General features: G+C 34.9%; 1 protein-coding gene across 1 annotated transcript in view; it reads left to right on the top strand.

Moving 5' to 3' along the window:
• The window catches only part of LOC134537644 (probable aconitate hydratase, mitochondrial), a 28,017-nt gene extending 5,974 nt beyond the window's left edge, over positions 1–22,043 (top strand). The window contains exons 2-15 of the mRNA XM_063378310.1: positions 975–1,129; positions 3,133–3,358; positions 5,091–5,216; positions 5,920–6,078; positions 6,906–7,056; positions 8,660–8,835; positions 9,330–9,459; positions 9,973–10,130; positions 12,221–12,479; positions 15,139–15,344; positions 16,878–16,975; positions 17,667–17,803; positions 18,365–18,576; positions 20,953–22,043. Coding sequence (XP_063234380.1) covers positions 975–1,129; positions 3,133–3,358; positions 5,091–5,216; positions 5,920–6,078; positions 6,906–7,056; positions 8,660–8,835; positions 9,330–9,459; positions 9,973–10,130; positions 12,221–12,479; positions 15,139–15,344; positions 16,878–16,975; positions 17,667–17,803; positions 18,365–18,576; positions 20,953–21,096 — 2,337 coding nt within the window. The 3' untranslated portion in view covers positions 21,097–22,043. The remainder of the gene's footprint in view (positions 1–974; positions 1,130–3,132; positions 3,359–5,090; positions 5,217–5,919; positions 6,079–6,905; positions 7,057–8,659; positions 8,836–9,329; positions 9,460–9,972; positions 10,131–12,220; positions 12,480–15,138; positions 15,345–16,877; positions 16,976–17,666; positions 17,804–18,364; positions 18,577–20,952) is intronic.
• The last annotated feature ends 5,391 nt before the right edge of the window (positions 22,044–27,434 follow it).

The raw sequence follows: 27,434 nt of genomic DNA, 5'->3' as shown, positions 1-27,434 counted from the left end.
GGTCCCACACCATAATATTTTTTTAAATTTCTTATACATTATTTTTGACCCTTTTGACCAGACCAGTACAAAATCTCTGAAAGTTTAGGGGCCAGGCACAATTTATAGAAGCCAATGATTAAGAATAAAAAAACTTCTTTGGGCAGTTCTACTCTAGATTTTATTTTAACATTGAAGTAACAAAATGTACCTATACACCAACTTGATGCGATATCAGTAATTGTTTTATCATCACAATTTAAATACTGTTACGGTTTCTCGGATGCAGACATTTCTGTTCTGCAAGTTTCTGTAACAACAAAATTGGCTGAGGTTTTCAAAACCATTGTATAGTTATATATATTGGTATTTTGGCTGAAGTTAAGTTACCAGCAAGGAAAAGCCAGGCCTATGAGTGACATGACACGCGGGATTTATAGAGCTGTGCTTTAGACCTATAATTGTATTCAAGAGGTGTATTTCAGTTGGTTCAAGATTCAGATACAAGAAAAATTGGGATTTGACCCATCGGCAAAAAAAAAAAAATTGGTTATCTGTAAAGTTGGTTTATGGACGATAGTTTAACGTGACGTCATAACAAAACATTTGATGAAATGATTGCATACTTTTATGAAATGATTGCATACTTTTATGAATAAAATTGAATCATTTTTATTTTAATAATAAAAGAATAAATACTTGAAATTATACTAGTAATCAGATTCATTTTCTTATGTACATTTGACGTAGAAATTATTTCATATTACACATTTATAAACAAAGTTTTAAGTTTTCACTTTTCACTTCTGTCGGTGCGGTGCAAGCGTACAATGAGTGTAACGTGACACAGCGTAATGGGACACAGCATAACGGAACAATGTGCGCAACGGGACACTTTCGTGCGTGCAGCCGGCGTTCATCGATTTATTAGACGTCACGTCAAAAAATGTGCATTATGAATGATTGTTGGACCGGAAGTGTTTGCTTGTGGGCAGGGCTCCTGGTTGCTGGCATGGGAGGTGCAGCAGAGGTGCTTCCATGTGTCGCCGCTCGCGGCCGCCGCCAGCAAGGTGGCGATGAGCAAGTTCGACTCCGCGGCGTACCTGCCCTACGAGAAGCTCCAGGGCAACCTGCAGGTCGTCAAGAAGAGGTGCGTGGATCGTCGGGTCGAGTCGCCGGAAGGGCTTTGCACCCGTGTACTTCAGGACGGCTAGGAACTGGGGAAACCTGGGAACATAGTTGGCAGATTTTCGGCACCAGGGATAAATCAGGACAATTTTTTAGGTGGTCGGGGAATTTTTTTAATAATGAGGGTACTGAAAATATAAGTTATTGTAGAGAATTTTTATTTGTACCGGTTCCCCATATATTTTCGTTCTGTCTTTACGATTTGTTACTTTGTAAGTCCTTTTTTTTTTGCTCATTATTATATCAGAACTCCAACCATGTGCATTGGCTTCGGTGCTATGGACAGCGGTGCGATAAAATAATTGATGGTTGCCTGTTGCAAAAGTGATGTGTGGCTATGCGTATGAGACATGATTTTGAATTTGAATTTGTGATAGTTATTTGTTACTAACTAGTGTTAGTAGTAAGGGAAAATTTTTTTCCCAAGCCTAGAAAAGTCGGGGAATTTTTGATCACAGATTTGTTAGCCGTCTGATGTAGCGCGGAGCCAAACTCCTTGGGAACTGGTCTTCATAGTTCGATGGAAACACTTTACTTGGAACAAACCAAATGGCAGGTGCAGCCCTATGGAACCAATTGTTGCATGTATATACGTATCACTCTATAAGCCCTACATGGTTAATGTATTTTTAACGGGTGTAGCTGTGAAGTAAAACTACTGTGCCCAAGGAGATTTATCAGCCTCATTGGCCACATCTCACAGATGTGTATTCCCTTCGTCTACTTTTCCTTTCATCCCATTTATGCTTACCTCTGGGCTGAGAGCTTGTATGTTGTGGAAAATTTCGCTAATTATGTAGAGGAACTCTTCACCATTCACTTGGGCTGGCTGAACGTAGTTCAGGGTTTCAAACTTCTTATTGAAAGATTTTTTTTTGTACAGGGTTTCAATGAAATAATTTCTTTCTGACGTATGTCCATTAGAGAAAGTGTACTTACACAATATCAACAACTTTGTTTATAAATTCTTCCCAGTTTTATTTGATTTGCTTGTTGATGCAGTTTGTAAATGAAGCTGTGTTTATGCTAATAAGACATGTTAGATTTTATTTTAATTGAACTATCTATCTACTCTTTTTAGTGCAAAGAAAGTAGGTAGATACTTTATTATGGTATAACAGTCTGTAACCTACAATTTTATTGAGATCTTTCATGGTGGTTAGTGGCAAGATATTATGGTGATTTGCAAATTTGCAAATGTTTTTCATTCACCATATAGCGATGAAATGCTGATTAATTAATGAAATATAACAATTCCGTAAAATTTTACTTAAATCGATTTAAATGCTTTCTTTCTTTAACATCCAAAATTGTGTCTTTTAACTAAGCTTGTATTTTATAAAATATTCTGACCAAGTGGATTCTTTAAAATTGATAGTTTATCTTTTGTACCTTTAGTTTTACCTTGAAATTTCTGGTATGTTCTATAAATTGAAACATAGTTTGGCCAATTAATATATTGTGCTAAATAAAATGTCTCTTAATCTATTATCATTTCAATTTTTTTTTTCCTGTATTGAGTAACATTTAAACATATTGTATGTTTAATATTGCACCAATTTCATAAAATAAAATTAAGCTGAATATAAAACCATAATCTTGTCTCTGGTGGCAGGGGCGCAACAACTAAATTTCCAAGGGGGGGGGGGGGGGCAATACACCTTTTTATAAAGAATCATCGATCCCCCCTAATGAAGCGGGGGGGTCCGGGGGTCCTCCCCTGGGAAAATTTGTATTTCAAGGTGGAAAATGGTGCTGTTTAAGCAGTTTTATTATCTAAAAATTGATTACACAGCACTTTCTTTGCCCCCGATTGCCTTCACGTCAAGGTTTCAGAGGAGGGGGGGGGGGGGCAAAATACCCTTCCACCCCCCCCCCCCCCCTTGTTGTTGCACCCCTGTCTGGCGGTGGTATCACAGCGCCATTGTAGCATCAGTCTCACAGTTGAGTCGTTCCCTCTCGCAGGTTGAATCGGCCCCTGACCTTGTCGGAGAAGATCCTGTACTCGCACATAGACGACCCAGCGAGGCAGGAGGTTGAAAGGGGCACGAGCTACCTGAGGCTGCGACCCGACCGGGTGGCCATGCAGGACGCCACCGCGCAGATGGCCATGCTGCAGTTCATCTCATCAGGTTTGCCACGTGTAGCAGTGCCTTCAACCATCCACTGTGACCATCTCATTGAAGCTCAGGTAGAGGACCTCCGCCACGCTTGGGAGCCACACCCAGTGTCTAGGAGCCTGTGTTCAAACCAAGCTAGTTAACCCTAATTTAGTTAACTTGAAATTAAAATGAATGTTACAATATTTTTTTTTAACCTTAATATTTGTGGACTAAATAAAAACATACTATTTCTAACTCATTAATTCATAACACTATACATGATGTCTTCAGGTCACAATTCGCAAAAAGTAACAAAATTGAACTAATCAAAGTCATGTAAAAGCCTCTAAGTAAACAGTAGTGGTGATAGAAAAAAAAAATAATTTGTAGCAGCTTTTTGTTGACTTGGTTTTTTTTTATGCCTCACTTCAAATTATCCCTGAAAATGTTTTAGCTCAATAATTGCAAAAAAAAATCATATTTTTGCAAATAGTATATCTTGGGCTCTATGCCTTCATAAATTACATACAAATACAGTATTGTATTTTCTGAGGAAACACTCATACTTATTCTTTTTTAACCCCATTCCCGATAACCTGGCATTTTCACAAACTCAGCCACCCTTCGGTCCACATTAGGCTGAGTTTTTGGGACTCTACAGTATTAACACATGTATAAAATTAATACTTAATTTTATAAAATATATAAATTTTAATTAATAAAGAAAATCAATAAATATTCTAAATGATTATTCTAATTTATTAATAGTAATTTATTAAATATTAATTTATAATGCATATAAATTATATACTGGAACATAACCTCACAGACACTCCCATGAAAACTGCCAGATGACTAAATGTTCCACAGACACTCCCTGCCAGCAACAATAGAAGCTTACAAGCAACCTGACATTGTTTTTCATACAGCAACATAACCTCACTTATATAAATATACTAGAAAAAGTTTATAAACACAATTTAATCACTAATTTCACAATAAATTAATGTTTTTAATTATATGGACCAGTATTCAATATAAATCACTAAAGTATATGATTTAAAAGCACTTACATATAATTTGTATTTGTAAGTTGTCTTTTTTCGTTCCCATAATTTTTTTATAACACACCTAAAGAAGTAAAACCTAACTTTACATAAATGCTCTTGAGAAATTTTATAAACATATTTTTTTTTACTAATATAAACAATAATTAAATCTTTTTATTTTTATGGACCAGTATTCAATATCAAACACTAAAGTATAAGATTTAAAAGAATGTATAAAATTTATATTTAGCATTTTTTTTTATGCTGGTGGAAATTGCGAGAACTTAGGTGTTTAGGTTTTTACACTCTTTATCAAATTAACAAAATAATAATTCATGCATGTTTATCTAGTTCATTGCTACTTTAATCTGTATGGTTGTTTTGTTCATTGCATGAATATATTTTAGTGTAATTTTCTGAATGTTCTTTGCAGCAACTGTCAAAAAAAAATTATCTTAAACAGTGTGTACTAACGTTTTAGATGTACTTACATGTCAAGTGAATTAAATAGTTTTTATGTTAAGTATTATTGATGCATGTATTATTTCTGTGGCTCAAAAACAAGTCCGTTAGAGACCCGAGGAATTCTTGTGTGTTTGTTTTTTTATTTGTATATTTTGCAGTTAATGAATGAATTGAAGGGGAATAACGAATCACAATGCATGTTAAAACATGTGTCTTCAGGTGATCTCAGTCATTGTTGTTGAATCCTAAAGGAGATGGTGGGGTACAGTGTGAGAACCGCAGCTGACAGACGTGGGGTTGTTGGCAGGTCGGCGGTGAAAAAGACTTGGCCCGGGCCAAGAGCATTAACGAGGAGGTGTACAAATTTCTGAGTTCTGCCGGTGCCAAGTATGGAGTCGGGTTCTGGAAGCCAGGATCTGGTATCATCCACCAAGTGAGTACCAATTTCATTAACCTTTTTTTTTTTTTTTAAGTTATCTTATAAATAGCGAAATTCTTTAAAATGGAAATTAAATTCTTGGGACAACAGCAGTGCTTTATTTTAGTGAAGTGCTGTCTCAACAACTAGGATCGACACCAGTGACTGAATAGCAGCATTAGACATTTTCGTAAACCTAAATAATTGGCTGTATAGATGCAAATGTGCATCCATGATATCTGTTCAATATTGCTCTATTGATAAATTGTAATGCTATAGCAAAACATTTGTGTGAAATGAAATTCATATTAAATTATTAAATTATCTTAATGTCAGAACTAAAATAAAAAAAAACTGAGCTTGTAACAACCCAGATTACAGCCTTCCCCATGCCATCCAGCAATAATAATTTGTTATAATTTGTTTTGGTCATATTTCAGGTTAGATTTAAAGCTGCTTGCGTTGAGATGTTTTTGGGTTCCTCTCCCCCCCTCCTCCCATAGTTTTTTACTGTCTGTTTCAATTTCAGTACATTTTCATATTTGGTTTTTCCTTTAAAACTGTATCAACATTTAGTGTGAAAACTTAAGCTGACAGACGTGGGGTCGTTGGCAGGTTGGCGGTGGAAAAAAAAGACTTGGCATGATGGTCCCGGATTTCGGAGACCTTTTCGCTGTGGCAGTGTACTATCAGCATCCGCACTGTTTGCCTTGTGCAGATCATCCTGGAGAACTACGCGTTCCCTGGCCTGCTGATGATCGGCACGGACTCGCACACGCCCAACGGCGGAGGGCTGGGCGGCCTCTGCATCGGGGTGGGCGGAGCCGACGCCGTGGACGTCATGGCGGACATTCCGTGGGAGCTCAAGTGCCCCAAGGCGAGCAGTTCGTTACTAGAGACCCGGAAAATTCGCGGGTTCATTTCGTGTTACGCTAAAATTCAAATAATTATACTACCTTAGTGCTGCTTCTGCCATCGGTTCACTGTTAATCTTGGAGGACTGAGGGCCAATTAGAGACCCATCACTCATAGAAGTGTCGAATCCCGGGGCCACCCAGTCAAGACCACTCGCAGGTCAGCAGCCAGTGAACAGTTGGCTTTTGCCCGAGTGTGTAGAGGATATTGGAGTCTATCCTGGAGGTCATTGAACCCGCAAATTTTCTGGGTCTCTATTTATTACTCAACCCAAAATACTTTTTTTTTTTTTTTTAAATTACGCTCAAACTTTTTTCTCAGCATTTTAAAATTCACGTGCATGAAAAATTAATTTTTCTGGTTGGATCATGGGCCTCTCACATATGAATTCTTGTTTATAAATTATTACTGTCCGAAGTGAATACAGGTGTGTACATTAAACACTTATTTAATTTTTTTTTGTGAAATAAATATTATAATATTAAATCCTCTTATCTGTTTTAAATTTACTCTTTTTTTTATTTTAATTTTAAATTTCATTAAAGTAATATGCAGCTACCAAAAATTGATAAATATTAAATTAATTTTGTAATACATGTTGAATAAAGCAGTGCAGAAATTAAAAACATTCAGCATATGCCTAATACTCTGAAAGTTATTGATAGACTAAAAATTTTGTTAATTTTTGGGTAATATGCTAGATTTTCATTACTTTGCTAATTTCTGTTTTGAAAAGTTGAGCAAGTTCAACACAATTCGAAGAAGAAATGAATTGATTGTGGTGATTAGGTGACTGGTGTGAAGCTGACTGGTGAGCTGAAAGGATGGACCTCGCCCAAGGACATCATCCTCAAGGTGGCTGGCATCCTCACCGTCAAGGGAGGCACGGGTGCCATTGTGGAGTACTTCGGCCCAGGCGTGGATTCCATTTCTTGCACAGGTACAGGGTTCACTGTTTCATCTTATACACACTTTTCTACATTTCTGGAAGTATTATTCTGATATACTAATTGTTTTAGTGTCGGTATTGGCCGATATTCTTAATTTTTCTGTAATGCCTTAAAATCGTTAATAGCGTTTCTTTAATTGGCTTGTTCAGTTACACAATTAGTAATTGCTTGAAAGTTTTGTTTGTCAAAGCCAGAATGCACAGATCACTTTTTTTTTGTCATCTACCTAGAAATTATTTTAAGTATGGAATCAGTTTTGTATTGGTATACAGACATGTTTAAAAAAAAAATTTATCGTAATTGGTTCACTACCAGTTTATATCAGATTGCCCATCACTGTAATGAATGTTACGCTCATAACCACTGGTTAAAGGGGGAATTTTTTCAATTGCTAGTTTTTCACTACTCGACTCGACTCAACATTAAAATATGCTACTCATACACCCCTATTTCTAGATTTCGAACAAGTACTGTAATGAAAAATAAAAAGAGGTGATGATTAAGATAAATTTTTTAACATATTGTTTTGTTGTTAATAGATTTAAACACCTACCTTTACTGTATTTATCCAAATAAAGGCCAACGTTTAGCCTAGCCGACATTGTGTGTCTTTACTCTGTAAAGGCACGCTGTTATTCTACATATTTCTCGCTAAAACTATCATGTTTTCACGGAATATTATCTTATTTTCGTTTACATGTTTAATGTGCTGACCAGCAGCTTCACACACATCATTTACCAGCTTAGGAGATTCTACACCTTCACCAGCAGGGAAGATGAAAAACTATTGTGAAACTACCCCAAGCAGAGGCAGCTAAAATCACACAAACTCGTGAATGCAAGCCAGGTAACATCTTGGTTTTATTACAGCTACTTTAACTACCTAAACATCACAAGAAATCACAGCCAGTCCCACGTTGTTTGTTAGAATCAGCCTTTTTTTTTTACAAGTGCATTAGACACACACACTCACACACACACAATGCCAGAGAAACCATATTTGTCATTTTCGGGTGATTCCACTTGGCAGACCAACTCAGGAGAGGTACTACAAAAGCATGTTGCGCTATATTAAGATTCCGGCTAATTTTGTTTCCCACTTCGTAGTCTATAACTGTGGCTTGAAAATAAAATAAAAACATTGGTCCGATCATCAAAACAAGATTGAATAAAGTGTTGCAAAATTGTCTGGTTAGTGATATTATAGCATTTTATAGTCAGTGTGTTCATAGCAATTATTCATGACTACATCGTTTAAATGATTTTCCATTATCTCTAAATGATTATAGTCATCCACACCATCTCTCTTTTGCACTAATTTTTTCTCTTTGTGCCTCATTCTCCCTTGCTCTCTTTCTCTCTTTCCCCCCCCCCCCCCCCCCCCCCCCCCCGCCCCCTTAAATGATAAAAGTCAGTTTTTTTTTAAACTGGCGTGATGTTTTACAAAAGGCTTTGTTAGTCACTCAAACTTATGAAAACAGCACCTGAAAAGCTCGCGTCAATACTGAATGGATCGGCTATGACTTTTACAGTCAAATTGGCAGTGGACTACAAAACCTAAGTTTCACTAATTTTTAGTTTGGTTTACCATAGGCATGGCGACAATTTGCAACATGGGTGCGGAAATTGGTGCAACCACGTCGGTTTTCCCTTACAATTCTCGTATGAAGAGCTACTTGAAAGTCACTGGGAGGGAAGATGTTGCAAATGCAGCTGACAAGTACAAAGATAGCTTGCTTACTGCAGATTCTGATGCGCCTTATGATCAGGTAAGCATTGTTTTTGCAATATTAGAATAAATTGAGAAGGAAATGTTTTTCTACAGCACAAAAAAATTTTATACTCATTGTTTACAAACTTAAAGTGTATGTAATAGGAGAATTTTATAGCTGTAATATGTGTCTACAGGTCATGAAAGTCACAAAACAGTAATGAAACTGAAGGACTGGTGACAAAAATGTGGGAGTCTCAAAACTTTATCTATGCCTCACTTTAGTTTATAGTTGCACATTAAATATAGATAAATAGTTGGAGACTGCCTTTTATCATAAACAATTGCACTGAGAAAATTAAGAAGAAAAGGTTTAGGTTCTGAATGAGTTTAGAAATCTGTTTACCAAAAATTTGTAGACAGCCTTTATAGTCTCTGGAGAGAACGCTTGTTGAACAGCTGAGTATTTATGGTACATGCAGTGACATTACATTACTATGCTTCAGTGGAATAACTGCAACATGGTAAAGTGGAGTGTTTTTTTTCCTGCAGGTGATAGAACTTGACCTGAGCACGTTAGAGCCTCACGTGAATGGCCCGTTCACCCCGGACCTGGCAAATCCCATTTCTAAATTGGGTCAGATCGCACGGGAAAAGGGATGGCCTCTTGACATCAAAGTTGGTGAGTTTCCACGTCTTCATTTTGTCACTAGTTTCTGTAAAAAAATTACTGATGTATCAAAAACATTTTACAACTTTAATATTTTTATCAACTATCTTACAATTTGTGCAGTGTTGTTAAATCTCACATAGTTTTGTTTCATCATTTTTTTATAATAATATTCACTCTTATTTACTAATACCAGTTATGATGCCTTCTTTTCAGTGGATGTTACTCCTACTAAAGGAGTGTCCCTAAAAATTTGAATTAATTAAAATGGAACTTCTGTCAGTTTGGTTAAAACAGTAATACTGCACATTATAGTCAACTCCCGATTATCAATGGTAATGAAAGAAATGGCAGAGGGCGCTGATTATTCAAAACAGTAAATAATAAATATATATTCTACTGTTACATGGGTTATGTGCAGTTTTAATGGATTACAGATGCTGTCATCGACTCCGTGAAAACTGATAGTTGAATGTAAAATTTTTAGCATAGTAATTACATTCTTAAGGTGTAATTCTTGAACAGGTCTTATTGGGAGCTGTACCAATTCAAGTTACGAGGATATGGGGCGGTGTGCGAGCATTGCGAAGCAGGCTTTGAAGCACGGCGTCAAGTCAAAGATAACATTCAATGTCACCCCGGGTTCGGAGCAAGTTCGCGCAACGATAGAAAGGGATGGCATTGTGAGTATACTCCACAAATTGCATTAATATATGTCTAAATTTTTGCATGTATGTATCTCAAAAAACAATCATGTTTAACATTAGTAGTTGCATTACAGAAGTGACCAGATGTTAGGAGTGTGCTATTCAACAATTTTGAATTTGAAAAAGTTTTTACTGGGCACAGCTTAAAATTTTAGTTCACTGTTGTGAACTTTTATTGTAGTAAAAGAAACTACATTTTGTATTGCTATATAGTAGTTTCATACCATACCTCCATTATTGTTGGTTTGGAATGTCTTGAAATTTGTGTTTAAAATTCTGTAAATTCAATGCTTTTATATTCCCTGTCAACAATTTTATAATCATACGTAGGGACCCTGAAAAATGGTAAATAAAAACTACCAATAGCGGTGCAAAAAAACTAGTGAAAGCGGTGTAAAAACCCCTGGTAAGAGCGGTATAAAAAAACCAGTAGAAGCTGTGTAAAAAGTCAAAATTTTTAATAAAGCGGTAAATAAAATTTGTTTCGCTTAACACGTAGTACATTTATGTAAGGGGGGGGGGGGGGGGGGAGGAGAGAATACAGGAAAAGTGAAAATAACTTAACTGTTAAATTTTAACTTTCATTATGAGATAATATTGAAAACATCTTGCTATTTTAAACACTTGAACATTTACACATTTAAAATTGTAATATTAATATAAACCCTTGTTGGGAAGTTGCAAAATTTGCACATCAATATTTGATTCTTTGCATCAAATACATAAAATCCGTCAGTTGCAAATTGATACAATTTTCGGCATGATTTAAATGCTTGTAACACGTTTAGATATGGCGAATTGCAATTGTATAACTGTTGTTTAAATTACATGCTTCATTCGAGGGCAAAGTACTAGCTAAATTACTGTTTCAGATAAATGTATGAATATATAAATTCAAGAGTAACACTTAAATCCACTTTTCAATCAAAAAAAATATATAAAAAGTGTGTATTCAACAATAAGCAGCATCAAAACAAACAAGCCCGGAGTTTCTGAGCCAAAGATAAATGTTTCTCCGAACGTCTCAGAGAAGACGAGATAAAGTGTGTAAGTTTTCTTCACAATACATGAAGGACGTCATTTTGTATGGAAGGATGCCATGTTGGTAAAATTATTGTTTTTTTTTTTTTTTTTTTTTTTTGTAAATTACCGTAATTCGGTATTGACTTCAGATATATTGTGAATGTTCTAGAAAATTAAGACTTTTTTCCGTATAAATGGGGTTTGAAAGAAAAAAGTAAAGATTCACAGCGAAAAATTAAAAAATTCAACATGGCGTTGCAATGATAAAGTGTTTATGTAATTTCTTTTCTATGGCTTGTTATGGCCGTTAGGAAACCCGTTGGCCAACGAAAAAAAACAAAACAGTTGTGTTATTGTTTGGTTAATAAACGTATTAAACCCGTTTCTTGAACCCGAGGGCGTTAAAATATGAAGTTACTTATATTATCAAATTATAAAGTGAAAAAATGATTTGCCTAGGCGTCGTTCTGTAAAATATTTTTGTGTAGTGTGGAGTTTTATCTTTGACTTGTAAACATATTCTTGCGCAAATCTTAAAAATAGTGATTTTAAATGGACTATTTCGTGCGAAATTTCGTGAAATAGAGGAATTTAGCCCTATTTCGCGCAAAGCGAGAAAAATGGCAAATTTCGTGAAATTTCGCTGAATTTCGCGACGCATAAACGGTTTGTAACACAATAAAAATAACATAAATTGTTGGTATGTTGACCCTATATGCTTGTATAAAAATTTCGTGAATAAACCATTCGCGAAATAAAAGGGTCCCTAATCATACGTGACCATTGTATTTAGGTATTTTAGAAGGTAGCTTTTAGATTAGTGTGTAACACTTGCAGATATTCGTAGTGTGTTAAAACATCTGACTTAAGATGTCTCTGAACAATTTATGTATTAATATATACATGCTCTTCAGTTGTTTGTATGGAGATTTTTTTGCAGAGTTTAGCTGAGGTTTGTGAATAAATTATTTTAAATATAATTTTTTTATAGCGTGTGGAAACCATAACTGAGCACCTGTATGCATATTTAATTTATTTGACAGGCTCAGACACTGCGCGAGTTCGGAGGAACTGTTTTAGCGAATGCCTGTGGGCCGTGCATCGGACAGTGGGACCGCAAAGACGTGAAGAAAGGGGAAAAGAATACGATCGTAACGTCGTACAACCGCAACTTCACAGGCCGCAACGACGCTAACCCGGCCACGCACTGCTTCGTGACCTCGCCTGAGCTGGTGACCGCATTATCCCTTGCAGGGTCCCTCGACTTTGATCCTTTGAAAGACAAGCTGAAGGGGTCTGATGGTGAGTGACTTAGGCATGTGCTTTGAGGTGTTTGTACTATTCTAAGTGATTTGATTGTGTAAGGATTGCTACAAGTGAAAAACCTCAATTTGTTCCTTTTTTTTTTCTGTTATCGTTTCAAAGCTTTAATACCCATACCATTGATAATTGTTTTTAAGCCAGTATCATGTACTGAGAAAGAAAATGCAGTAAGTGTAGATCAATTTTTACCAGCATTATTAATCACGTGTGGATGGGGAAAATCTGGAAAACTCAGGGGATTTAAAAGTTGTCTTAAAAACCTGGAAACACTGGGGAAATGGCACACTGGAAGCTGAAAAAAATTTAGTAATTTTTAATACTAGTGTAATCTAATGTCTTATAAATTTATCAGTGTTAATTATAAAGTTGTGTGTAGTTGAAAGCCTTCCTGTTTTCATAATTAATAAAATGTAAGAGAAGCATTCGGTGAATTCTGTATTGATTTAGGCTGATTAATTTAATTAAATGGACACAATTGATAATGTAAAAATTAGTGATGGGCCGAGACTCGAAAATTCGAGTCGAGTCGAGCGAGTAGCATCAGCTCGGCTCGGCTCGGCATTCGAGTTTATTTTACTCGACGGGGCGAAACTCGAAAGGAAATTGGATAAAACTCGATGATAAAATATAATAAAATTGAATTACAATTCTTAATATCTCCTTACGTGACTTCAGCCGACACTAAAAATACGTACGTAAGACCGAAACACGTACTTAAAAACAATGACGACAATCGGCCATATTATTTATATTTTAGTTTTACATATTGCCAACTTAACAGGTGTGACCACATAGCAAAGAAGACGAACACATTTTTAATAAACAAAACACAAATTAAATTTTATAATCTTAATATCGGCCCAAATATTACTTTTTTTTTAGTAAATCCGTGCTACAATCGTCGCAACGTTACAATAATAAATTAACGGTAGCGTTATATTTGTGTTACAGAGCGCATGTTTGCGACTGATACGCCACCAATCACGAAATGGCAGTTAAAAAAAACAACTGTGCTCCACTAATTTTAGGAAGTGTAGGGTGGCGAACATGAATTTTTTTTCCGTGTTTGTTTACACTATTACGTTCGGCGAGAGTGCATTTTGTATAATTGTTTGCTATCCAAATTAAGTGGCAAGTTAAAATTAATTATGAAGTATAAAGTATTTTATAAAGTGTAACTATTTAATACAAATACAAAAGCATGGATTGGTTGGAAGTGCCAGCTTGCGATTGGCCGGCAACGTAACGGCGTTAGTGTTGTAGCAATAATCTTTAAATGTATTATATTTGTTATGGGAACGTTTATTGTAATGTTGCGTTAATTGTAGCACGGCCTTACACTTCCCATAAGTGAAAGTTTTCAAAAATGTTCTAATGATTGTGTGAAACGTAACCTAACCTTCGCGCCAACAAGCCTAAATTATATTCATTTTTTTATTGACTCGTGAATGCTGCAGGCCGCAGCTAACTCGTTCGGTCCAAAATAAGGTAAATATGTAGTTGAGCGGTATTTGCGAAAAAAAATGTTAAAAACTTAAAATACTTTAATTATATGCTCTTTAAATTCCTCTTTTCATTAAAGCCGGCAGATATAAGAAATTCCAAATACTTTATGAGATATCGAATTTTTTAATTTTCATAGTTGGGCGATATTTGTTAAATAAAATTTAAAAATTCTGAAAATACTTTAATTATATGCTCTTTAAATTCCTCTTTTCATTAAAGCCGGCAGATATAAGAAATTCCAAATACTTAATGAGATATCGAATTTTTTAATTTTCATAGTTGGGCGATATTTGTTAAATAAAATTTAAAAATTCTGAAAATACTTTAATTATATGCTCTTAAAATTCCTCTTTTCATTAAAGCCGGCAGATATAAGAAATTCCAAATACTTTAGGAGATATCAAACTTTTTTAATTTTCATAGTTGGGCAATATTTGTTAAATAAAATTTAAAAATTCAAAAAATACTTTTTTCTATGCTCTATACCTCAATTATTGAATTGTATTATATCAGTTAAGAATTTATTCTAAATGAATTATTTGTATTAATACTTGTATTTTAAATATATTTGATTACGTGGGCCAGTCTAAGGACTCTTAGCAGTAAAGTGCAAATATTCAAGCTCAACTTAAGTGTCAAAAATTCAAATAAAAATTCAGACTCGAATCGACTCGACTTGAATTTATGATCTACAAACTCGACTCGAATCGACTCGAACTAATTATTGTATAATTCGACTCGACTCGACTTAAAAATTTGCAGGTTCGTACATCTCTAGTAAAAATAAGTTGCACAAATATTTCTAATCTAATTAGTTACATACATTTTGGTACTAATTCCATGCTACATAATTTTCATTCATTGAATTTAATGTATTAAAAGATAATGTTTTTGTAATTTAAGTTGAGTTTGATCAAATATGCCAATTCATTTCAATTTTTTGTTGCATTGCAGTGCTTTATGGTGTATTAACTTGCATTTCGGTGTTTATGGTATATTGTCATCCTCTTCGGTGTTTCAGTTTTATCGCAATTCACCATATAATCTTGTCTCTACTCATTAATTATCATTTACAAATGATCATTAAAAGTGAAAGTTTGCCAGTTAATCAGTCAGGTTTTATGTTTTCCAGGCAAGGAGTTTCTTCTCGATGACCCGTTCGGTGCTGAGCTGCCGGCCAAGGGGTTTGACCCCGGTGAAGACACGTACGAGGCTCCGCCCTCAGACGGCAGTAGCCTGAGTGTGGTTGTGGACCCCAACAGCCAGAGGCTACAGCTGCTCAAGCCGTTCGACCCCTGGGACGGCAAGGACCTCATTGACATGACCATCCTGATCAAGGTATCGTTACTGCCTCGGGAAACAGAGGGTACATAATATTTTTTTTCTTTTTAAAATAAAAATTAAAAAAAAAAGGCCTGCAAGTTTCAGAAATACAGTAAAACCCTCTTAATAAAAATTTTTAGGTAGTGACTTGGTAAAAAAAATTTTCAGGGATATTTCCTTAAGAGGGAAATGAGAAAAGTCAACTAAGGTCTTAAAAGAATGTGACACGCACTCAAAATTTAAGACCTCATTTGTAGCAAATGAAGGGATATGTCTGTTTAGTTTTCATTGTTATTCAAAACATCAAAACCTATTCATACAAAATTTATTTGGTGTAATTGTGGTTGAGTGGTTAGAACACTTGCCTCCCACCAAGGCAACCAGAGTTCGATTTTTGATGGGTTCAGACCCGGATTTTTGTGAGTGGGATAATGGTTGATGTAGCCATGGCCTGTGGGTTTTCTTGGGCTACTCAAGTTTTCTCACTTATTCATTCCGTCGCTGCTCCACGCCCCACCTCACCTCACACACACTCCAGGCTGACCAGAACGATAGATCTGTCCCTCAGGTAGGGCAGCTGGCTCCTGTGAATATCAGCCCCGTTCCATCCATGTAGAGCCTGCCTCAGGCGGGACACTACCTACATTTCGATTTTAATTTTTATCAATTTGAGTTCTTAACTAAGATTGATATTGCAATTATTTTTTCCCACGTTCATTTTGGATTTAAAAAAAGGTGGTAACAGCATAGAGATTTCCCATAAAACTTTTAGACTGCCTGCTGCATAAACTGAAGCAGAACTTAGTTTACAAACATCTGTCCCATGACTGCACATACTGAAGGCAGCACTACCATTACAAAAGGTTGAAAGATCTTTGTTAACAATAGATTGTCCCTTAGTTCAAGATATCGGCATACCTATGGCACTAGTAGATAGCAGCCATAATGACTGTGCATTTCAGACTTTTACACGGAAAATGTTGGTGCTTTGTAAACTTATAAGCAAGCGTATGTGGCCATATGGTGAAATTGAAGGGAGTGAAAAATATAATATTATAACGCTGTAAAATGTATAGTGCTAGATTTTCTTAGACTGTATTTACTTTAATGGAATTTTTTTTTTTTTTTTTGTGATCTAAGTATTGGTTATAATCACTGATATTTTACAAAGTTCTCAAATAACAAGCTCTAATAAATTTAATTTTTTCAAAAATATAGTTTTATATTTATTTTAACACTTAGAAAATATATGTTTAAAAACTGTAGCCTCCTGACAAGTTAATGTGGAATGTCTTTCAGGTAAATTAAAAAAGTTTTAATGTAACGTTTTATAAGCTCCCGCAGATGAATATTCATACTTCAATGAAATTAGTAGTAAACAACGAAGGAAAATGTAGGCTGTTGTACATTTTGTTCCTTGTAACCGTTTAAAGGTTAAAAAGAGGAAGGCAACTTCATACTAATGAATGTTTTTACTGGTAATTATGATATTGTCATGGTTTTTATTAACTTAGCAAAGTTTCTCATGTTTGTTTGCTGTGGTTTCAGGTGAAAGGAAAGTGCACCACCGACCACATTTCGGCCGCTGGTCCATGGCTTAAATACAGAGGTCATCTGGACAATATCTCAAATAATATGTTCATTGGGTAAGTGCCTGTACGTGGTATACAATATTTAATGTTGGACTCATAATTGTGGAATCAAAGGGGCTGAGTTATTCGTCTATAGCAAAACCTCTTAATTTTATGGAAACAGTTCTACCATTTTAAAGTATAATAATAATAATCAGTAGATTCAAAACTCATGAGCAGTCGAAAACATGATCTATGTACAGTATTCACCGAATGCAAGACAAGTATTTTTTCAAGCTTGCAACATGTAAATTCAAATTTGTCCGGCATTGGGGTTTAAAGACTAGATTTGTATTGTTAATATTTTTTTCCTGCTTGCACTTGAATTAATGCTAAGCTAAACTTTAACATAGGTTTGAAAACAATTAAATAAATGGTCATGGAATAGTAACAATACACCAATCCTGTATCAGCTGCAATGTTTGTTTTATCAAATTCCCATAGTTTATACCTTTCAAAATTATTTTCTTCTGAGAGTAAAATGTGTGCCTTGTTTTGTATTCAGGTCATCTTGCATTCAGGTAAATACGTATGGCATTTGAAACATACAACAAATAATCACTACTGCCTCATGAAACGGTACTGGGGTGGGTTATTGAAAAAATATATTGTTTATTTTCATGACCGTGAACTAAATATTTATGCTAGAAGTGAATCCATAAGTATCACTGGCGAGCGGTAACTCTGATGTAACTCTGTTTTGCAGTGCTGTAAATGAAGAAAATGGCGAGATGAACAAAGTGAAGAACCAGCTGACAGGAGAATGGGGACCTGTTCCTGATGTTGCTCGATCTTTGAAAGCAAAAGGTGTACAATGGTGTGTGGTTGGAGATGAAAACTATGGTGAGTCGGAAGAATTGTTAATTTAAGGCAAAATCTGTTTTTAAAAAAGTGCATTATTCACCATTTGGTTGTATTTTCAACAGTTGACATTGTAAAATGTTAAAAATTTCTCTTTGATGTTACGAGCATACTGGAGATTAAAGGAATTGACATAAACAATAGACGGGGAAAGGAAACAAGGGTATGGAAATAGTATTCTTTTGTTAGATAATGCTTAGGTGCAGAGGGTGAGTGGGGGGAGCCATAAAGGATGGAGAGGGGAAAGTCAACGGAAAGTCCATATCAGTGCAAGGGTACACATCAGAGCTGTGTTTCTTGCACGACAATAAGCTGAGACATGGTCCATAAAGACTTCACTTGTAGAAGATATAGTATGGTGCTATCCATGATCAAGGTCGAACCTTACAGCGAAAATGTTAGATTTTTTGGCCAAAATTATAGGTGCGACCCGTATGCAGGGAAGACTACTGCGGGTAAATACAGTATGTTGTGACTATTTCACTGCACTTTTAAATTATGTGTACTCAATGTGTTTTATTTGTGGGGTGTTTTCCCTTGCAGGTGAAGGAAGCAGTCGCGAGCACGCAGCGTTGGAGCCAAGGCACTTGGGCGGACGTGCGATCATCGTCAAATCATTCGCGCGCATTCACGAGACGAACTTGAAGAAGCAGGGACTCCTGCCACTCACATTCGCCAATCCCTCAGACTACGACAAGATCAAGCCTTCCGACAGAATATCGTTACTGGGACTGAAAAACCTTGCACCAGGAAAGGTGACCACTTACATACCTTAGTTTCCCCATTTATGATGTATCAATCACTTTACTAAAAGACACTAAAGTCCTAGACCAAGGTAGTGCAGTGTTGAGATGGATGGGCTAGGCAGCCAAAGTCTCATTCAGAGCTTTGAATGTTAATGCACCATTTACAAACTGCTCCTGATTTATTAAAGGTATCTCTTGACAAATAGCATTTAAGAGTCATTAGTCTTGCCTATACTAATTTTATTTTTAACATGTAAATTTTGAGCAACGAAAAAGGCACAAATGGGTATTTTCAGAGAGGTTGTCGAAGTGAAGGCTGCACACCTGTTTTGTGCCTTATGTAGAGGTTATAAGGCATGTGCTGTGCAGAAAATTATAGTTCTTATTGTTCATTTTGAACAATGTTAGCCCAGAGTTGCTAACCATTTACCTATTTCATCAGTAGTAGTACTTCAAAACAAAAATAAGTACAGTAGAACCCTGTTATAACGAATCTTAAGGGAGTAGTTTATATGTTCACTATAGAGGGGAAACTTTATATCTGGGAAAACTTTTATATTGGCAATACATACTCAAAAGCAAAATCTTAACTACACATAGGCCTAAGCCATGAAAAGAACGAATGAAAATACTCAAAACAACAGTTTTATGAGCAAATGCAGATAATATTTTTAATGAACTACACTTTCTATTACCTAATGGTTCTTGGAAATCGGCGTATTATCCTTTTTTCGGGCATTTAATACTCTGTGACGTTATCGCAGCTTGAGAAAGAAGATTGTTCAGCTTGTTTAATATTGTACTTAATGTGGATGTTGCAATTCCCAGTTCCTTTGCTATTAACACGTGCGGGACAGTGGGGTTGGAGTCTCCCTTTTCAATAATGTCCAGTTTATCTCGCACAGATAATGCCTTACGTTTTTTAACGCGTTTTTCACCGTTTTTATGTACGTATTTCTTATTGAAGCACATTTGCAGCTTAATAACACGTAATTATTTTTACCGTCAAAAGTAAATAAACGAAAAATAACGAGTCTGGTGCATCAAAGATTACAACGTATCATTTAGTATCGCAGTTGCTAAAGCTGGAACGAAATTTTCTCACTTTCTATGGAAAAATTTTGTCCACAGAGTTCTATCTAGTGGTAGTATTACGAACTTTACCCGATCAAAATGTCCGAAACGTGAACGATAAAAATGAGACGTTAAAATATTGAATTGGCTGCTATAATGTACATACGTATTTGTGTGGCGGTAATTTATTTATAATTTTGATAACATAATAAATGTACACGTGTTCGCCCATTCTTTAACTATTCAGGGAAAACTATTTTTTATTTTCACCAAACTGATCACCATTTTTGGCTACACGTAGTCTACCGAGGCCACTCGAATACAACTTGTTTATAATATGAACAGTGGACAATCGAGTAGCGTATTGCTGAGAAAAACTTCAATGTCATCCAGAAGAGACGTTTTTTGAAAAAACTTTTAATTATATGAAAATATTTGAGATAAATGTGCATTATGTCGGCAAAATTTGTTCGTGGTACACGGGAAAACGTATCAACATTGACAAAAGTTGTGCGCTATATCCAATAAATTAATACATAACCTCAAATCATTTTGACGGGACTGAGACGGAAATTCACAATAAACGGGAATTCATTATAGGCGGGTTCACTATAAACGGGTTCTACTGTATTTTTCAAAAAGTTTTAGTAGTGATAAAAATAAATTGCATTTTGCAACTTTAACTCAATAACTTAACAATACTATTTAATAAAATACTTCCTTCAATACTTCTAAAAAACACTAAATCCAGGTTTATTTAAAATTTACACTATTTTCACATATTTTCCTCTCATAAATACTGAATATGTCTACGTGAAAACAAGTAAATAGACTTTCAGCAAGTTGTTTGCAGTCATCTTTCCTGTCATGTTGAATACTAAAATTACAATTATGTACTTTACAATAGACTTAATTCTCAGACAGACTAACACTGTTGAGGCTTTTCCACAACTGAATATTCTTGTCAATGTTGCTTTAGAGTTCATTTCAAATGCTATCATGTGCTATTTAAAACCTACTCGTAACACAACAAATAATTCACAAGCAACTGAATTATTAACACAAATAGCAATGATCTACGATAATCTGTATAAACTACGGAAAATTCGTAGTGCTTGGCATCTTTGCTAGCAATTTCTTTCTGGAGGACTCTGGTTCAAATCTCTGTCATACCATTTTCATATTTTTGTTTTCTGTGCAAGTGCTGGGATAGTTTATTTTCTTGTACATTACTGCACGTGTTCTTAAAAGCGTCATCTCTTGTTTGAAATGAACGTGGAATGGAATACAGTTGATGTTGGTTTGTTGCAGCCTGTCGAAGCTAAAATCAAGCACGCGGATGGCTCCACAGAGACGGTACATCTCAACCACACGCTGAACGAGCAGCAGATTGAGTGGTTCAAGGCGGGTTCCGCTCTCAACAGAATGAAGCAGCTCGCGGCGGGTGGCAAGTAACCATCTGAAGGATTTGCATCAAGTGGAGAGTAGCTTTCCCAAAGAGGTATTGCCAGCATCAGCCCAGGACGAGAGCAGCTTATCACTTTCATAGAGATCTAGTCATCATCGAGGATAACATGTCTTTACATAGCGTTCATTTAAACTGTAATGTTTGAGAGTATCAGCTTAAATATGCTACCTGTGGTGTGTGCTACAAGTACAAAAAATGTGGAACTATGAAAATTGAATTAGCCTGTACAGTACATAGATGCTTTACACTTATTTTTTAGAATAATTACTGTTATATACCTTAGCCAAAACTGTTATGAATGATGCTAAGTATGTGAAGTAGATGTGGACATTTGGACTTGTATGTGCAGCTGTAAACATAGCATCGGGGTCCAGTGGGCTTTAAGACTGAATGTTATCGTCATTTTAGAAGAGTAAAAAAAATCACATTTTTAGTATTATATTCATGTTTTGTGTAAGTACTTATACTCACTCTTATCCATGCATTTGGACAGTTTACAGTATTATTTGGAAAAAGAAACAATAGTTGCTGAACTAGTTGAAATGTATCTTTGATCAGGATTTTGTTTTTGTAGAGTGCTTTTGTGATTTCTGACATTCTGTTTCAGTATTTGTACTGTGAATGGCGATAATATGCATGATATTTAATTGCTTCAATTATATTTGAGAGTTTTGAAATTTATTTGTTGTTAATAGGTTTTCAATTCCTTGCAAAATATTTACAATGGATTATTTTGCAGAGTATAAAGTGGACAAGTGATTACAGCTGCTGTACTGTGACTTATTTCAAATTTCTTCCCTTCAGACAGGGTTGGCTCATTTAAACCACAATGGTTAACACCATGGTTTAAATCAATTGGCTTTTATATTAAAATACAATTTTTTAAATGTATTTTTAAATAGAATATCTTAATAAATTTTAATGAAAGGTCTAATTCCACTCTAATAACACTATTTTCCTCATTAAGGTTTCTTGTGGTTTACGAGAACAAAAAATTATACAGTAATCAAGCTCTTATCATTTAAATTATCTTAATAAGTTGTAAATATACCCAGCTAAAATTAAATTCATTAGTGGCTTGTAGTCAAAAGTGTGAAAAGAGGAAACAAATAAATTTATTATTTAACCAAAATTGTGGGATATCCCAGGCTGCACTGTAAATCCCCCTTTCTGTGGCAAGCACCCATTCTCTGGAGAATCACCTTGTTTGTTTTTGCAACCCTGCCTTCAGATAAGATCTGTTTTGCATAATGCAAAGCTTAAGTTTAGCTGTTGACAGTTTAACACACATTATAGTTCGTATTTGTACCTTCAAGGATCCAGTCGGAACAAAAGTGTTACATGAGAATAATTTGTTATTGATCTAACCAGTTGGTTTGGGGAGTATTATTATTTCCTGAGGGGAGGAAGAAACATTGGTTATCTAAAGGATTTTTACATATGCTTATTTGTGTTTCTTAAATAGTTGAGTTAGCCGGTTGGTTAACTTCATCCACATGTCAAGATTTTATTTTAATGGGTAGTTTGTTATGTTTTGCTGTTAATCTTTCTCTTTATAGTTATTGGCCAATAGTGCTGTGGTGAAAGGTTTAGATTGGAGCTGGGCAGAACAACTGGGAACATGTCTTTCCCGAAACGTTGTTCAGGAAATTACTTTTTCTCAAATATTATTTTTTGTTAGTTAATGTATCCATAAGCCAAGCTTGTATACAAACTATTTTCAAAGAAAGCACTGCATTCTAACCTGATTCAATACATGCACATAATTGAAAATACAGTTCTAACTCAAACTATTAACGATGGCATATGTTCCGTGACTACGGAAGTTAAAGAATTCACCCGAAAATTGGTGAATTCTAGTAGCGCCCAGCACCAACTTGTGTCTAGGCGGCCATCTTAATTTTTACTGTCCTTTGTTGGACACACAAGCAAGGAGAAAGTTTTGTCCGCATCCAACCAACAACAAAAAGAAAAACACTGTTACATGTTCATGCTCCGAGAACAAGCAAATGAGAAATATATACAAATGGTCCTTTTTTAAAGTCACTGAACAGCATAAAAAATATTTAGAAGAACGATTGTGGAAATTCATTGAAAATAAAATATGTTTGTAATTTTGCTGAATAGATGACATGGTTGTCATACATAACTATAACGAGTGAAAAGTTAAGTGTAAATATGAGCTGCTGAATTGTCACTATTTTGCCAATTAGGCATCCTTTGAAATGTGAAAATATTTGAAATTTGTAACCTCATATAATTACCGATCCCATCTCATCTCTCGTGAGAAATGTTTTTTCCAAGCCAAAATTTTCTGTCCCGCCCAGCTCTACTCTACTCTAGTTTAAATTCTCTGATTTCTTTGTCTTTGTTGACCACTGTGTGTGTGGTTTTTTTTTTTTATTATTTGTTTAAATGATAGAGGTGGTGTTCACGTATCTAGTTTTTCGATACGATCTTTGGGTGATCATCATATCCAGGAAAGGTGGTTTTTCTTCTTTTATTCAAATTCCACAGAATGTTACACAGATACATAAATGTTTTTCTATCACCGTCCTGCACAAAAGGAAACCGTTGTAGCTACACTTGTCAAAAAAAATGAAAGAAATAGGTGAAGAGTCAAAATTAAGCTAAATACTTTTCAACATCTCCCTACAACACTACTGTTCAATGAATATATATACAGCAAGCCATAAGCCAATCCCACTACAAATTACAAAAAACTGATATTATAAATCTCTTGGCAGTCACATATTCAATTTGAAACCAAAATTACATACAAAATGAATGTGTGGTATTAACACAATACCGTATTTACTCGCATAATCGTCGCAGCAATTTTACCAAATTTTATGGGAAAAAAGTGAGGTGGGACCAATACGTCAGGAAAAATTAAAAAAAAAAAAAAAATTTGAAGTAAATTTTTTTAGTAAATCGCTTGCAAATGCTAAATTAAAGAAGTTAATATCTACGCACATGGTACCTATACGTAATATTTATTTACAATACACGCAAAATAAACAAAACGTTTGGTTACAAGAAGTTTGGCAAAATAAAAATATAGTATAAACACAAAATTGCGAAAAAAAATCAATTAAAATACATTTTTAAAACACATTCAGTCTCAACACTCACCAAAGTTTATCTATTCATTGTCTGAACTAGATTCTGATGCATCAGATTCATTTGCCGGGACGTCAACGTCATCTTAGTCGCCGCTGTCGTCACGTGTTATTCAAGTTGTCTTTTTTTTCGCCAGTCATGAACAAGTTTTTCACTTACTGAAAATTCTCTTTTCGCGGCCTGATTTCCGTGCTCTTCTGCAAATGCGATTACGCGCAACTTGAAAGTGGCAGTATACGAATTGTATTTACCCATATTTTTACCAAATGAACTTTCTCAAACTCTGCAATTACCGGTACTTTCCACTCCAATGCAAACGAGATAAAACAATGGCATCACAGCATCTTATCTTCTACACACAAATTCCTTCCTCCCACACGGCCAATTAGGACATGCCGCTCAAGGTTGGACCAATGATAAGCGCCACACACCACGTGAAAGAAGGCTGTTCCATTGTGTTTACGGCTGTTCCGATCACGCCACACGCCACATGCCACATGAAAGCAGGCTGTTCCTTTTTGTTTACGGCTGTTCCATTCGCGCGTTGTGCCTCGCGCCTCAGTCGCCGTCAATAAATAAGGGTGCGGCGAATATGAGGAGAATCTTAAATAACAAATTCATTACCTCAGACAATAGGTGTGACGATTAAGCGCTGGCGACTATTATTCGAGTAAATACAGTATTTAGAAAAATCCAAGCTGTGCTTATGCTTCTTTTATTCTTCTCTATTATTATTTCTAAATACAGTGAACTCTCGATATCTCGCACTTCGATATCCCGGACATCGGATAACTCGGACATCTGCAAAAGTGGGGTGAGCATCATGTGGTTATTTGCTAGCACAAGGTGCGAGAGACTTGGCAACAGTGCGTGGTGGGCGGATTGGGAGACGTGGTAACGGTGCGCGGCGCGCCGAGGTGGCTATTGTTATTGGGCACGAGCCTGTCACGCCGGCAGTTATTGATGCATTTGAGAACTAATGGGTAGTTGGAAAAAATAAATCGATACGTAGCAGTATCTTTTTTGTTTATGTTCAGTTAATTCTTAGCACATTATAATGGCGCCTAAACTAAAATGTGTATCTTTAATTATAGTGCAAAAGTTAAAATTTATTGAAAGGCTAGAATCTGGCGCGTCTGTGGCTAGTTTGTGCGTAGAATTTGGGATTGCTAAACAAACTGTTTCAGTTATAAATTGACATTACATACGCTCATAAAAACCTTTATCGGTATGTATTTTTTATCGGTACATATTTTGTATTATTATCTCCCATGTTTATTACCGCCGCCCCCTCCATTCCGTAAGAGACGTTGAGAAACAAACAACACGGGTCTCTGCAGCAGGCAATCAATGGATTCATTATTCAGCATATAGCACAGGCTTATCTTATCACCACGTCCCTTACGTTTTTTGTATTTAAGATGCGCAATGTAATACCACATCCAACCGTAGCCCTGATATAACTTGCTGTGTTGCCACTTCCCTCTTGCCATTTGTACTAACAGTACAGTATGTCCAGTTAGTTAAAACATATGGCTGTCTTATCACCCTTTATTTCCCTTCGGTATCTCGGACAAACGATAACTCGGACCACCTCTCACCCCTTTTAGTCCGAGATATCGAGAGTTCACTGTACTTACAATGCTATTAAAGTGTTTACTGTGCTATGTAGGAGTATTCCACAAATAATTAAATTTTTCATTGCCAATACATACTCGTGGCATGATAATTCACAAAACATAAAAAATAATAAAAATATGTATATGAAGCAGAAAAAGGTTTTTACAGGTGACAAATCTGTAGTTATTACAAATTATTTTAAAAATACCAATTTCTATTGAAATAAATTTCAGACTTAGAATTTTTTTTATGTAAATTCAGTGCCAGATAGGTTAATATTTGGCACTTCTTGGACTATTATGGTTCCACATATAGGTCATTTTATTTTTGCATAAATGTTTTTCAAACTTCTAAGTGTAGCACAAAATGTTTCACTGTATGATTTGGTTATTAGTTTGTGCATACCCTTGTCACTGCTGACCCATGAAGGTATTTGGTGTGGCAGCCATTAGGTTTTGGTTTTAAATTGCAGAAACTAGCCTAAAAATTCCAGAATGATCAGGATCTTCCAAAAGGTATGATATTATAAAATCCTCAAGAATGTTGAAAACCCAAAACATAAATACGGATTCTTCTGTAACATTCTTGAATCTGTTAATCCCGCTTACTTTGTTAAAAAGAAACTTTTGTAGAATTTTCAGGATTGTTAATGTAAAAAATATTCCAGAACTTTATAGAAAGTTTTAGAATTTTACAGAAGGTTTGAAAATATTCAAGAAAATGTTGGAATTTAAGCTATATTCTAAAATTATATTAAAATTGGTGAATGTATGATAAATTCACAGACTTGTTATAGAATTTTATGAAAACAATTTCATGAATATTCTAGAAAGTATGAGAATATTATAGAATGTTTTAAAAATTACATTAAAAAAAATTTGTGAATGTTCTAGAAAGTTAAAAAATATTATAGAATGTTCTAGAATTTTATGAAAAAATTGTGAATATTATAGAAAGTTCTAGAATTTTATTAATAAATGAGAAATATCTACAAACTTCATGAATATTATAGAATTTTATAAAAAAAAAATCGTGAATTTTTATGGGGAAAAAATCTTGAAAGTTCTAGATATTTATAAAACAAATTGAGAATGATCTATGAAGTTCAAGAATGTTATAGAAAGTTCTAGAATTTTATAAAAAAATCGAGTATGTTCTAGAAAGTTCAAGAATATAATAGAATGTTCTAGAATTTTATAAAAAAAATCGAGTATGTTCTAGAAAGTTCAAGAATATAATAGAATGTTCTAGAATTTTATAAAAAAAATTGAGAATGTTCTAGAAAGTTCAAGAATATTATAGAAAGTTCGAGAATTTTATTAAAAAAAATTGAGAATGTTCTAGAAAGTTCAAGAATATTATAGAAAGTTCTAGAATTTTATTAAAAAAAATTGAAAATGTTCTAGAAAGTATAAGAATATTATAGAAAGTTCTAGAATTTTATTAAAATTGAGAATGTTCTAGAAAGTTCAAGAATATTATAGAAAGTTCTAGAATTTTATAAAAAAAATGAGAATGTTCTAGAAAGTTCAAGAATATTATAGAAAGTTCTAGAATTTTTTAAAAAAATTGAGAATGTTCT

The sequence above is a fragment of the Bacillus rossius genome, chromosome 12 (genome assembly GCF_032445375.1).
Source record: "Bacillus rossius redtenbacheri isolate Brsri chromosome 12, Brsri_v3, whole genome shotgun sequence".
NCBI lineage: Eukaryota > Metazoa > Arthropoda > Insecta > Phasmatodea > Bacillidae > Bacillus > Bacillus rossius.
The sequence above is the reverse complement of the archived record's forward strand: the minus strand, read 5'-3'. Positions and strand labels throughout refer to the sequence as shown.